At 58.6% G+C, this 13,814-nt stretch overlaps 1 protein-coding gene across 2 annotated transcripts in view; it reads right to left on the reverse strand.

Annotated features, from left to right (window-relative positions):
- Nucleotides 1-4,195: 4,195 nt before the first annotated feature.
- LMX1B (LIM homeobox transcription factor 1 beta) overlaps nucleotides 4,196-13,814 on the reverse strand; it is an 83,048-nt gene continuing 73,429 nt past the window's right edge. Inside the window, exons 3-8 of one of the 2 annotated variants that reach the window (XM_074331028.2) lie at nucleotides 13,489-13,721; nucleotides 11,503-11,684; nucleotides 11,241-11,318; nucleotides 11,024-11,090; nucleotides 8,748-8,912; nucleotides 4,196-8,453 (exon numbers count right to left, since the gene is read on the reverse strand). In XM_074331028.2, coding sequence (XP_074187129.2) covers nucleotides 8,296-8,453; nucleotides 8,748-8,912; nucleotides 11,024-11,090; nucleotides 11,241-11,318; nucleotides 11,503-11,684; nucleotides 13,489-13,721 — 883 coding nt within the window. In that variant the 3' untranslated portion in view covers nucleotides 4,196-8,295. The remainder of the gene's footprint in view (nucleotides 8,454-8,747; nucleotides 8,913-11,023; nucleotides 11,091-11,240; nucleotides 11,319-11,502; nucleotides 11,685-13,488; nucleotides 13,722-13,814) is intronic. The other variant, XM_074331029.2, reaches the window with a different exon arrangement.

Genomic DNA, 13,814 nt, shown 5'->3' on the forward strand with positions numbered 1-13,814 from the left:
TGGGGGGAACGCAGCGGTCCCCTCCTCACCCCTGTGGTCCTCTGTCTGGGCTCAGGGAGGGCTGATTCCCCAGGAGCCAGGGTATTGAGGATAAACAGCTTCCTGAGCCTCAGTTTCCTTATCAATAAAATGGAGGCAGTGACAGTACCTGCCTCCCAGCCCAGTGTGAGAAGTCAGTGGGAAGAGCCAAACGAGGCTGGGAGGGGCTGAAGCAAGTGCTCAAGAAGAAGTTACTAGCTTTCCCCGCTCACGTCCCTATATTTTCCTCCTCATGCGTCGCTGTCACTGCCCCAGCTCTGCCATTTCCTAGCTGTGTAGGCTCAGGCAGGTTACTTAACATCTCTGAGCCCACTTTCGTGCTCTGTAAAATGGGAATGCTCACACCTGCTTCTCAGGGTTCTGAAGAATGCCCTGGGTGGTCCCTGTGAAGCGCCTACACAGTACCTGGCGCACAGAAGCCTCCGAGGAGGAGGGTTTCTTCCCCTTTTGGCTGTAAGGCCAAGGCTCCGAAATCCACGCAAAATTGCGGAGCCAGGCAGCTGCTTCAGCTCTCGCCTACCTGACTCTCGATCACCACCTTGTGGCCCGACAGGTGACTGCAGGTTTAGTAGCGAAATTCTAACTAGCTTCTGGTCTGTCTGAGGGATTTAGCAGCAAAGCACACCAAGCTTTGATAAGGGAGACGAGGAGTGAAAATGGGGTGCGGCCCATAGAAAGGTGCTTGGGTGTTCTGCGGCAGGTGGGAGATGCAGTCGGGCCCGCCTGCCACTGGGCCCATTCCCACAGATTCTGTGCTAAGAACTTTCTGTGCATCACTCCTTTCTAATTTGGACCAGAATTTTCCAAATGAAGACATAAAGGCTCTTGGGACCATGGTGGGCACATCAAGGGCTCCAAGAAATTGAAAATGTACATTTCCTTTATCTAGGGAGTGGATACAAGCGATTTTGTTCTTTACTATTCCTCTTTAGGCCACAAATAAGTACATTACATATACTCCTCTGTATTATTTAAAATTTCATGTGCTGACTTTATTCCCAGCCAAATCAGAGGATGGGACGTATGTCAGGTGTCCTCCCACTGCCAAGAGCCTGACTGTTCCTGGGCATGCCCGGGCACTGCAACCCCAGAATCTCACTTCCTGCCATCTCTGGCCTTTAGACCCTGAATGCAACCTCACTGGTCCCCTGCAGCTGGGTGTGGCCCACCTCACTGGTTCCCTGCAGCTCCCGCCTCTGATGATTTGTTCTGGCTGTTTCCTCTTCCAGGAGGCTGTCCCTGACTTCCCAGGCACAGCTGAGCAACGCCACCACCCACGCCCTCTGAGTCCTTTATACCTCTCTCGTCCCTTCTATGCTCCGCCCAGGCAGTCCTGGGCCTGGGAAGGTCTGCCATGCACGGATGAAGACCAAAAGGATGAGCAATCGGGGGGCTGTCTCTATTCTGCAGTCAAGCCCCCGGGGTTGCTCTGAAGTCAAAGCCATAAGTAGAATCCTCCTGTCCATCCATCAGTGCCTGGGGTCAAGGTCTGCCTGGCATGGGGTCGGGGGACACCCAGAGGCCTAAGGCGGCATCTGAGGCAGAGCAGTGCTGGCTGCAGCATGGGAGCTCCTGGGAGAATAAGAAGTGCAAGGCGTTGCCCAGAGTGTGGCGCACAGCCTGTCTCCAGGAAGGGCTGCTCCTCCTGCCCACACAGGCGCTATGTGGAACCCTGCAGCCTCCTGACGCTCTGCCTCTCTGCCTCACTGTCCAGCAGGCTGGCCATCAGACAGCAGGCCAGCCCCATGGCCCGAGTCCAGGAGCAGACTGTGACTGGCAGTGGTGGGCACTTGGCTAGTGTGTCTCCTGTTTGAAGCTGCCTACACCCTCTCCTATCTCCAGAGACGCAGCCTACATTTCCTCCCCCTCCCATCACTTCACTTTCTGGGCTAGGGGAGAAGGCAGGCAGGAGACATGGGAGCAGTGGATTAGCACAGCCCCTCCCCTTCAACCCTTACCCCCACACACACATTTTTCAGTGACAGGATTTTAAGCAGTTGCTGTAGGCAAGAGTTGGCAGCCCACTGCTAGGGGGTTGGGGGGAGCTTGGAGGCCCCTCTCACATGAGCCTAGGCCTGGGGCTTGGACACAAAGACCCAGTTTAGTCCTGCCTCTGTGCTGTGCAGTCTGGGGCGAGTGACCTAATTTCTCTGAACCTCATTGAGGCCACTCTGAAGGTAGGAATTTCCTTGCTCCCCAGGTCCCTGGGCCTGAGGAAAAGATAACAGGGCCAGAGAGTGTGGGCTTGGGGAGCCAGTCCCGGTGGTCGCAAGGCCATGGGGTTTGCAGCCAAACATGGTTTTGAACTCTGGTTGTACTGCCCCTTATTGGCTTTGTCATATTGAACCACTTGCTTCCTTCTTCTGAGCCTTGAGTTTCCCTTCTGAAACTTGGGCCCTTAAAACCTGCCTCTCAGGGTGTTGTGGGGTGCAAAAGAAGAAATGAACTGGAAGGCCTCAACGTGTCTAGATTCCCAGAAGCCATGTGGCTTCAAGACAAATCACCCAGAGGTTTCAGGAGAGAGTACATGGAGGAGCGTGCCTCCAGGGGGCGCTGGTGCCCGCCGGCAGCGGTGGCTTCCAGTGATTCCCCGCAGCTGGAGTGGGGAGAAGAGGCTGAGAAGGAGCAACCAGGAGGAGGGGGAACGGAGAGATCCTTAAAACATCAGGTCTGTGGACATGAGGCCCAGAAGCCTCCCGGAGGCACAGACAGATGAAGGTGTGCAATGATAGACCCATGTGTGGTTATGCAAACATCCTCGCCAAAACAGACACATCCATATATGCAGCTCTAGACTGCCTGCGGGTAGACTCAGCAGGCTGATACCTGCAGATACCCAACTTCCTGCGCAGTGTACCCAGGCAGACCGAGCCACAGAGCTATTCCACTCACACACACACACACACACACACACACACACACACACACACTGATTCTCCTCAAGGAACTCTGAAGAACCTTGAGATGTGAAGGAACACACTTTGAGAACCAAATTCCTTTGACCCCTGCCATCCCCACCCATTCCCCACCCCTGCCACCAGCTCCTCTGGATCGCAGGGCCATGGCCAGTCCCAGGTACTCATGATTACTCAGCGTTTGGCCTCTGCTTCTTCCCTCTCCCGTGTTGCATTCCCCTGGCCAGCTTACCCACCTGGTGCCTCAGTGACCACCCACCTCGGTGCTCAGTCTCTGGTGACTTTGAGGCTCAGCCCTGCTCTAGGACATGTCCACTTGGATGTCCCCAGAGACCCTCAGCTCCACAGCCCCAGAGTGTGCCAGACACCTCCATCTCGGTGATCCAGGAGCCTGCGTGTGACTGTGACTTCCCTATCTCACCATTATCTCAGGGAGCTGTCTTCTTCCTCCCTCTCCCGTCAGCACCCTCTCAAAGCAATTGTCACCTCTCACCTAAGTGAGAAAGGTGACCCACTCGACCCCCCCACCCCCCTCTAGTCCACCAGAGCTAATTGGATCTATTCTCCACTCAGCAACAAGACCCTGGATGGTCTAGCCCTACCTCCAGCCTCACTGCTTCTCCTCTACCCCCAAACTTAGCTATTCTTGCAATTTAGGAGAGTCACAAGATTTTTGCCTGCTCCTGAGGTTTTGTATAAGCCTGGAGCACTCCCAGACACTCCTCCTCATCATCCAGTCCCTGCCATGCTAGATAACTTTGGATCTCAGCTTGACATGTTGCTTCTTCCAGGAAGCCTTCCACGATGCTCCATCAGTCCAGATGAGATTGGGTACCCCTGTCACAAGCCCTCACTGCCCCTCAACTGAGCTTATCTCACACTGTTACTTCCTTGATGTAAGGACCACCAATCCCTGGTTTTCAGCCTGGCAGCTGACACTTAAGAGGCCCTTCACATTGGTTGGTTGAATGAATGAATGAACAAGTGTCGGGGAGTAGGATGGAGTAAGATGGGATGGATGTGTTTAAGGATTGAGGTGGTTCAGGGTTGGGATGGGAGGATGGGAGATGAAGATTATAGAATGAGACCAGAGAATGGGGTGGGCCAGACAAGGGACCCCAAGCGTTCCTCCTTGATCGGCTGTCCCTGGTGGTCACCAAGAAATCTGCTCCTAAGTCTAATGTAGGACTTGCTCAGGCCCAGCACAACCCCTCCCCCCAAGGAGAGGCACCACAGGCGTGTACAGGTTGGTTTATTTACAAATATACTGATGTCTCATTTTTTGTGGTTTCCATTTTCTGCTTTTGTGGGAAGAGGCGAAAGGTGAGAGTGGAGGGCAGGGTGGGGGTGGTGATGTGGTAAACGCTAATAAATAATTTAACAATGACAAGTTATTAAATAAAATGTGTCTGGGGATGGCGGGTAGGCAGTGAGTCTGTACAAGGAAAACAGAGGAATGGCCAGTGGCCCGGTCCCCACACCCAACTGGGCTGGGTTCCCTGGGGAACCCCAGTGGGGGGAAAGGGACACCAGCAAAGAGGCTCATTGGAGCCAAAGACTGGAGGAACTTTCTTGCTCCCCAGCCCCCCAGGCCGTGTGTGCCTGGGAGTGTGGGTCTGTGAGCCTCCGTGTACGACCGGGTGTGAGTGTGTGTGTCCATGTGCGTGCGTGTCAGCGTGAATCCCCTTCCCCACAGGGTGGACTGAGCCCCAGAGCTGTGGGTTCCCCCAGAGGGCAGGTGAGATCCTCACCCCAGGTGGTGCCCAGAGCTCAGGCTGGGGCCAGGCAGGGCGAGGCCAGTTCTCCCTCTCCAGAAGATGTGTATGTGTGTGAAGTAAGAGGGGCACCAACTCCAGGTGGGTGGGCGAGGAAGCTGAGCCCCCTAAAGGAGAAGAGGCTGCCCCAACCCTGGGCTGGAGGCCTGACCCTACTGGACCCCGCTCCTCTGGACATGGTGGACCCCTTCACCTCTGCCTCCTCCAGGAAGCCTCCCAAGATTTCCAGCCCACTTGCACTGACCCCTTCTCTTACAGGCTCTGCTGGACCCATGGCTTAACCCTTAGAACCACAGTGTCCCTCTGTCCATGGAGCAGGCAAGGCAGATGAGACTCTGGCTGGAGGCGCCAGCCTACCTTCTCATCCCTCCTCTGTCCCCTCTCATTCGCTGTTACCTGGGGCAGATTCCTTTCTCCTTCTGAGCCTCTACTTCCCCTGCCCACCACTCACTTTCTGCCTCTTTCTCCAGAGACCAGACCCTTACTTCTCTACCCTCATGCTTTCCACCCCGGAAGGTGGATCCTGGCTACTCACTGCCCCCCAAGTCAAGGCTGCACTTCCTCCCATTACATGGGAAGAGCCTGCTCCTCTCAGCCCACCCCAGTGAGCTTGCTAGCACTGTGCTTCTGCTGGGTGACCCTGAATACTTGCCTCCCTTCTCTGGGCGTCGGGTTTCTCCTCTGAGAACTGGGTCCTCCATGAGGTCTGGGACAGAGTGTGTATTTCTCTCCTTCTAGGAGAGAGCCACTCAAGGGCAGGCCCTTTGTTCATCCGTGTCCGATGTGCATCCAGGGCTGGACAGAGTGAACATCAGTCTGGGAGAGCCTGGGGGAGGCTGGGGGCTGCAGGCCTCAGCAGACTCACTGAAGGGGTTACCTAGCCACAGCTGAGGGGGTGACTCGAGCATGACAAGCTCTTGGAGGTCCCTTCTGACTTTGACAATCTGTAGGTGATGAGCGTGGGCATCCCTGTACCAGCTCCTGGCAGGGGGCAATGTAGTGGCGAGGGCAGAGCCCGGGCTGGAGTCTGGGTTTGTGAGACCCTGGAGTGGCAAGAGTGACTGAGACAAATTAAGCCTCTGACCTGGAGGTTGTTCACCAGGGAGGATGAGGGGCTGGCATGGAGTCAGTCCCTGCTCGTAGCTCCAGCTCTGTCACTGACTGGCTGTGACTGGCTGGTCCCCTCCCCGCTCCTGGCCCAGATTTTGCAGCTGCAAAATGAGGGGCGTGGAACAGATGACCCATTCCTGATGTTCCTTCCAACTTGAAGAGTCTGGGAGAGAAGGCCTGGTCTCCTGGAGACTGGGGCATCTACCCCTGCCCCTACCCCAAGTGCCCCACCGTGATTCAGACTGTGTGAGCGTGAAAGGAGAAAGGGGAGCACCTCTCAAGAAACCAGCATGGCTGCCTAAGGGACTTGGGTGGCCCAGGATCAAGAGATGGCACAGAAGGACTGAGGCTGCCGAACGACCGAGGACATCAGCTGAGATCCTTGTGGAAGTTCTGTGCGGAACAATTAGAACCCAGAAGGGCCAGGCTGGCTGCTCAGCCTGAGAGCTGGCACTGAGCCACGTCCCCCCTCTGACAAGTGCCCTGGTGAAGAGCAGGTTCGACCCCAGGAGCCAGGAGGGGTGGAGAGATTGGCCAGATCCCTCTGGAGGGACTGAAGTCTCCCCAGCGGACAGAGGAGCCAAACCACAGAGCAGGTTGCTGAACTTGGAGAATCCCAGTGAGGGCCAGGCAGAGGGGCCCAATGGCGGAGGGTCAGCCGTCGTCCCATTTGCTCAAAGGCAGACGGGCAGACCTCAGGGCTGCGAATTAGAATTCAAGGCAGGGCTGTGAGCACCTGGCCGAGAACAGTGACCTCCAGAACCCAGCGAGGGGTTACTGCGAGCAAGGCCCATCAGCCTGACCACACTTTCTCTTTGGCAGGGCTAGAGTTGAGCAGGTTGGGGGTGGGGGTTGGTATAGTGTATCTGGCTCCCAGCGGGGCACAAAACTGGGCTGGAAGTGCAGTTGGAATATCATCCAAGGAGGGCTGCTTAATGGGCCAGCACCAATCAGGGAGAGGCCCCGAGGGTCCACAGGCTTTAGGTGAGAGGCACAGAGCCAACACAGAGAGAGAAAGAGATGTGGCTTAGCTGTCACACATGTGTGTTCAGGGGATTCAGTTACAGAAGGGCCGGATGAGTTTCCAAGGTTATGTGGCCTAAACCATTCATTGGCTCTCAGGCCACAATAACAGAGGCAGGGCACCTATAGTGGGGGAGGTGATGGGCCTGCTCACTTTGGCTGGCTGATGTCAGTGGGATGATTGGGGTCTATCTGTTCCATACCTTTAGAAGGAAAACTGGAGCCAAGCTTGGGGTACAGTTTTAAGAGGAAGAACTGGAGAAACTGGAAAAGCCTGGCTTTGAAACATAAGGACCCAGGGCTGAAAATGATAGAGGTAAAATCAGCAGGGCCTGATGAAGTGGTGGGCTCCTTGTCACAGGAGGTATGCAAAAAGAGAGGCAGAGGGGGCTTGGGCAGGAGCCAAACATAAGATGGAGTATCAAGTGGGTGACTTATGAGGTCCCTTTCCACCTGGAGTTTATGCCATTTTGTCCAACTCTGCCTGGTTCTGGAGGCTCTATCTCTGCCCTTGGTGCTGGTTGGGTCTGGGACTGTCCTGCCTGTCCAGGGAGCCCCCATCTGGGCCGAGTCCACCTGCTTCATGCTTACCCCCTCCTCTCCCCTTCCTCTTCCTCTCCTATTGCTATAAAGAAGAGGGGGTCCTTCCTCTACCTGGCCTCTTTCCCTTCCTGACACGGCAGGGTTGCCCAGCAGAAGCCTCTGTCTCTTTCAGTGTCTCTACATCACTGTGTGCGTATCTGCATGAGTGTGCCATTGAGTGTGTGTGCCTCTGTCCCCTCGGGTCTGCCTGGGCTCTGTCTACCCTCCCCCATGACTGCCCCCCAGGGCAGAGCCGTGTGGGCCTGGCGCACCTGGTAGGCTCTTCCCCATTTCTGTGCCAGCCTCTGGCTGGGGGGGGGTAATCCTAGGCCAGTGCACCTGCCTACAGAGGTGGGGGAGGTGGGCGCCAGCACAGGGAACAGGTACACACGCTCCTCACAGGTTACAGGCACGGCGTACATCGTCCTAGGCATGCACGGGGGCCTGCCTGGGCCGAGGCCTGGGCCATGGAGGTCGGCTGGACACAGAGAGGACGTTTAAAAAAATAGAGAGAATTTCAGCTTCCCAAAAAGGAGATGAGGAGGGAGAAAGAGGTGATGGGGGCCAAGGTGGGGCTGGGAGGCGAGTGACTGTCCAAGAGCTCTGGGTCCCTGTGGTGACACGGTCTCTGAGGGCAGAACACAGCCTCCTGCCCAGGCTGTGCCTGTCTGCCTGTCTGGCTGTGCCCAGTGGGCACTTTAGCCAGGCCTGGCTGGCCGAGGGGAGGGCACCGTATGGCTGTCTGTAGAGTCTGTGCAGGCGGCAGGGCTGGAAGTGGCGAGGCTGGCCACCGTGGCCCTCAGTCCTACCCCAGGACCCTTGCCCAAGCGTCCGTACGGCCCAGCTGGCTCTCAGGAGGCGAAGTAGGAACTCTGCATGGAGTAGAGACGGTCAATGGGGTTCCCCACGCGGGCCTGCAGGGAGCCCACATCGGAGGAGCCGAGGAAGCAGTCACTGAGGCTGGTTAAGGAGGTATCACTGTCGATGTCGTGGAAGATGGAGTCGTTCCCTGGGGGGCAGAAGGGGCGTCAGTACCGGGGTGCGGGCTGGGGCTCCTGGGGGCCCCATTGGCCCTACAGGTTGTATGGCTGGAGGCAAGGGAGGGACAGGGTGACCTGCTGGCAGTGCCTGACCAGCGGGGTTGGGGGCCATGGAAGGGTCTCGAGGTGTCCCCTTCCTGTCAGGAGGAGGCACGTAGGCTGTGCTGGGCCTGGGGTGGGAGGTGACTGTCATGGCCCCAGGCCTGCCAGGCCAGGCAGGGGCAGGGGTGGTGCTTGGGTGGGCAGGGGGTGGGGCGGCTTACCATAGGGGTTCATGTGGTCACCTGGCATTTGGGGTGGCGTGAGGCCCTGCTGGAAGGGGTCGCTGCTGCCGTAGGGGCTCTGCTCCATGGCCACGATCTGCTGCTGTGGTGGGGCCAGTGGCGTGTAGGAGGCCATCATGCCCTCCATGCGACTTGACAGGACCTCTGGGGGCAGAGCACACCTTTACCCACCGGCCCTGCCTGCCTGTCCCAGCAGCCCCCTCTCATGTGCCCCAAGGGTCCCCACAGACTTCCCACACGCCCCCCCAGTCCAGTCCCTCGGACCTTCCCTGGACTTCCCCAGGGACACCCCTCCCCCACCCCTGCCAGGGACCCCTGAGCCCAGTTATCTGGTCCTGCCCCCTTCCCCAGGCACACATTCCAGCTCATCTTCCAGAATCAGTTTATGGAAAGTCAGAGCCCTCCCTTCCCCACCTCCCCCCATCCTCCAAAGGCCCTGCCCTCTAGGAAGTCACACTCTCTGGGCTGACAGGCACCTAAGCAGGCAATAATGACTCAATGGGTGGATGCATTGAGCACCCTACATCAAGGTGGGCCCACACCCAGGCCAAAAGGACCCAGAAAGGCTTCCTGGAGGAAGGGGCTCCCACCCCCGTGTGATTTCAAGAACCAGGAGGGGTTCAACAGGCCAGCGCAGGGGGCAGCTTGCCCCAGCAGAGGCAGGGAGGAGAGAAACTGCCCAGTGGGAGCAGGGAGTCCAGTCTGTGGGGCCGGAGAGGCCAGGTGTGGGGAGACACGAGAGATGGTGTGTGGGGGCTGAGCTGAGTGGGGGTCCCCCTGAGGCTGTAGGAAACCAGGGGAGGGTCTTAGCCAGAAGGAGCTGGGAAGGTGGAGGAAGAGGCAGGACAGGTGGGAGGAGGAAGTTAGGCAGAGGCGCTGCGGTCCCGATCATGGGGGAAAGACAACTAGGAGCCTGAGGGACATGGACGGGGAGACACGCAGGACTTGGCCACGGAGTGGATGAAGTACGTGTGGGACAGGAAGGGTCAGAAGTGACTCTTGGGCTTCTGGCATGGCAGTGGGTGTGCAGTGGTAACATTTGCTGCGACCAGGTCGGGGAGAAGCAGCGGGTGTTGCCTGCACACGGCAGCAGGGGCAGCGGTGCGGAGTACAGGATGATGTGACGAGCTCAAGGGGACCGGGGACATTTTAAGGGTGAGAACTCGGGAGCTGGCTGGCAGACCTGACACACTGGCTGCAGCCTTAGGAAGCTGGGCTGTCTTGGGTGAGGGGGCAAAGGGAGGAGAGAGGAAGAACCAGCCTCCGAAGCCATGGTCTTGAAGCCCTGGGTTGGGCCTGGGACACTGGCCTGGCCCCCAGAGTCCTGCGTAGAAGGTTCCTAGAGCCCCTGTCTCACCTGGGAGCAGGCAGCTCTGGGGCCCCACCCCACTTCAGCACTCCCAAAGAGTTCCCTGTGCCCTCCCTTCCAGACTTCGAAGGCTCAATGTCCCCACGAGGCCTGGGAGGCCAGCCCTGGCCCAAGATGTGGAAACAGCATTTTAGCAAAGCCCATTGTTGGGGGGAGCCTGGGCCCTGCCCCTTAAACTGCCCCTCACCATCCAGCAGGAGCCTACCCTGACTCCCTAACAGCCTGCAAACTTTCTCTGGCGATTTCTCTGGAGACTTCCTCTGGATTCTATTGTGGGCAGCGGTCAAAAGTACCACTTAGTTGCCGCACCCATGGGGCTGAAGCCTGGCTTGCCCCTTACTAGCTGAGTGATCAGGACAGGTCCCTTAGTCTCACTGAGCCTCAGTCTCCTCATCACTGAAATGGGACATTTCCTCATGGGGATCTGTGAGAATCAAATGAGAGCGAGGGTGTCGAATGGTGAGACCACTGACTGGACACGGTGGCGGTGAGTAGATGATTGCAGTACACTGTTCATTCTGGAAAATCTGCCACCCCTCCCGGCCGCCCGCCCTGCCATCTCTCCTTCTGTGTCCTGTGCTACCGCCTCTCTACTTGATTGATCTTAAATGGTTCCAAAGCATTAGTTTCCTGAGCTCTAGCTGACTTGGTTGGAGGTTTCTTAGGAGTCTTGTTATGAGAGGCTGAGCCGGGCGCCCTGGCCCTGTCTCACCTTGGCCCCGGCCCTGGCCCCCGCCCCGCCCCCGGCCCCGGCCCCGCCCCCGGCCCCGCCCTGTCTCACCTTGGCCCCGGCCCCGCCCCGCCCCCGGCCCCGCCCTGTCTCACCTTGGCCCCTCCCCGGCCCCGGCCCCGGCCCCGCCCTGGCCCTGGCCCCGCCCTGTCTCACCTTGGCCCAGCCGCTGGGAGTTCTGCTGCTCTTGCTGTTGCTGGTGCCGCCGCGCCAACTTCTTCATCTGCAGAAGACACGGTTCATGCCAGTCCCCATCCCTTGCCCCTTCCCCGGCCCCCATTCATTCCCTGCCCCACCCACATCAGGCCCTCTGTCTTCTGCCTGTACCCCCTACCCTACTCCTGTCCAGTGGGGCTGGCAGGTGGCCTCTCACCTTTGCTCTTTGGTTCTGAAACCAGACCTGGACCACACGCACACTGAGGCCCGTCTCTGCTGCCAGCGTCTCTCGGACCTGCCGGGGGAGAGGAAGACAGGTCAGGCCCCTGGGGAGGGGACGGAGCAGCTGGGACTCGGGGGAATTGACAGATGGGTGGGGAGGTGGAGGGACAACCCCATGCTCAGCAAGGGTGGAAGGCGTGGTGTCTGGAAAGGCAGTGGGTGTGGGTCAGCCCCGCCCCACTCCAGCAGCCTCTCACCTTTCGGCAGGGCTTGGAGGAGACCTCAAAGGAGGCCTTGAAAGCTCGTCGCTGCTGCGTGGTGAGGATGGTCCGGGGTCTCTTGGGCCTCCGTGGGTCCTTGCCGTCATCCCCGCTGCCCTTGCTCTGGCTGCCCTGCCCCTTGGCCGGCTTCATGTCCCCATCCTCGTCCTCACTCTTTACTGTGGGAGATACAACCAGCCTGTCAGCCTTGGACCCTCAGGCAATCTGCTGCCTGCCTGATAGGCTCTCACCACCTCCCACCAACGCCTGCCATGGTTGGCCTTTGGCACCCTGGAGACCCCAGCCCAGAATGACACCCTTCGAGAAAATCAGTTCCCACTTCACTAGCCCAGTGCCAGCTGGGCACCAGGGCCCAGAGAGCCTTCTTCCTTGAAGCTCCAGGGACTATGAATGGATAGGCCAAGCCCACACTCCAGACGTTCTCACACAGGAGTGTTCGTGACCATCACACACACACATGCACACTCACCCACCGGCACCTGCACAGGCAGCTCACAGGTATATTCACACACACACTCAGGTGCGTGCTCACAGGTAGGATGCCCAGGCATGCACACACCTGAACAGGCACACACACACGTGCACACAGAAGCATGTGTATTCACCCAGGGACACACCACACATACCATGTACAGCTGGCCACTTCCATGCCCCAGAGTTGTGGTCTCAGAGATGCCAGCCCCAGATGGACAGAATAGCCTCCCCCAACCATGTGCCTCCCACTGCCTCTGCATCTGAACTGGTCTCCTTTCTCCAGGCCCGTCTTCCTCCGAGGATGAAGCTGTCTCCTCCCTCTGAGCCCGCTCCCTACACCTGATGGCACCTGGCCAGCCTCTGCTCTCCCACAGGAATCCAGGCAGCCATTGCCCCGGAATGGACGGAGGGACAGATGGATGGGAACTCACTACCTCCACCAGGGCCCTGGCAGTAACAAAGCCCTTCTGCTGGGCAGATGCTGTGACTGCAGGCTCTGGGTCATTCCAAGGGCCCACACAGACTAGGCCATCTTCTCTCCACACTCCCTACTCAGTCTCCCCACTACCCCAGGAATGACCAGGCGCCAGCCATCTGCCTGGCTTTTCCGGGCTGGGCCTGCCCTTCCTGCCAGGAGAGCTCCAAACTATGGTCCTTTGGGGGTCAGAGCCGCGTAAAGAGGCGCCTTCACCCTGGGAAATGGGGTCTTTCCCTCCATCACAGAGGGCCTCAGGCCCCCACCCAGCTGGGAAACAATAGCTCAGGGCTGCTGCTCCCCACTGCTGAAGGCTTTGGGGGGGTCCAAAGGCAAGAGGACACATCAGGTCCCTGCTTGCCAGATATCAGCAGCCTACAGACCTGGTGCTGGCAGAGACCCCATGGTGCTGTGCCGGGGGCGGGGGGGGGGGGGTCAAGGCAAGGATAAGAGAGGGTAAGGGTGCTGGGCCCGAGATCAGGGTGTGTGTGCACATGTCAAACCACAGTACATGTGAGCATGTGGGAGACGCATGTACGAGTATGGCCATATGCATCCGTGCTTACTGCGTGTGCGTGCGCTTGCATGTGTGTGTGTGCGCACACCTGGCTGTGAGCTTTTGCCTGCTGGGCATGTGAGCACATCCCCATGCTCAGGACTATAGCACATCTATGTCCATGTGCTATAGTCCTGAGCATGGGGACCCACATGTGCATTTTATGTGCTCGTGCGTGTGTGCATTTGTGATCACACGCATGTACACATGTGCACAGGTCTGTGTGGCAGCATCCACAGGCTGCATTTGTGTGCCTGTGAGGCTGTGCGCACATGAGGGTCCACGTGCCCCTGCACGTGTGCACGTGTGTATGCGAACAATCAGTGCACACACGCCTTCGGGTGTGGGGGCGCGGCCTGTGCAGCTCCGGTCCTGGGGCACAGCACGCGTCTCTGGCAGCACCCCGCCCAGCCAGCCGCCCTCCGGCCGCCCGACCCCCAGCTCCAGCCGGGCTCACCGGAGTCAGACTCGTCGGGGCTCACGGAGCTGAGCAGGTCCTTCTCCTTCTCGTAGTCGCCCTTGCACAGCAGCTGGCCCTCCTTGAGTACAAACTCGTCGCCCTTGCGTAGCTGCCGCTCACACACGCAGCAGCAGAAGCAGCCCAGGTGGTACACGCACTCCAGCGCCCGCATCACAAACTCGGTAGGGGCGATCTTCTCCATGCAGCCGCTGCACTTGGCCGCGAAGAGCCTGCAGGTGCACCGCGTGGGCATATTAGCTGGGCTCAGAGGCCGCCGCTTAGCGAGAGCCCCTCCCTCCCGCCACCCTGACTCTCCAGCCCAA

Source organism: Rhinolophus sinicus, chromosome 16 (assembly GCF_057876585.1).
Source record: "Rhinolophus sinicus isolate RSI-liver-muscle chromosome 16, RSI-T2T, whole genome shotgun sequence".
Classification (NCBI taxonomy): domain Eukaryota; kingdom Metazoa; phylum Chordata; class Mammalia; order Chiroptera; family Rhinolophidae; genus Rhinolophus; species Rhinolophus sinicus.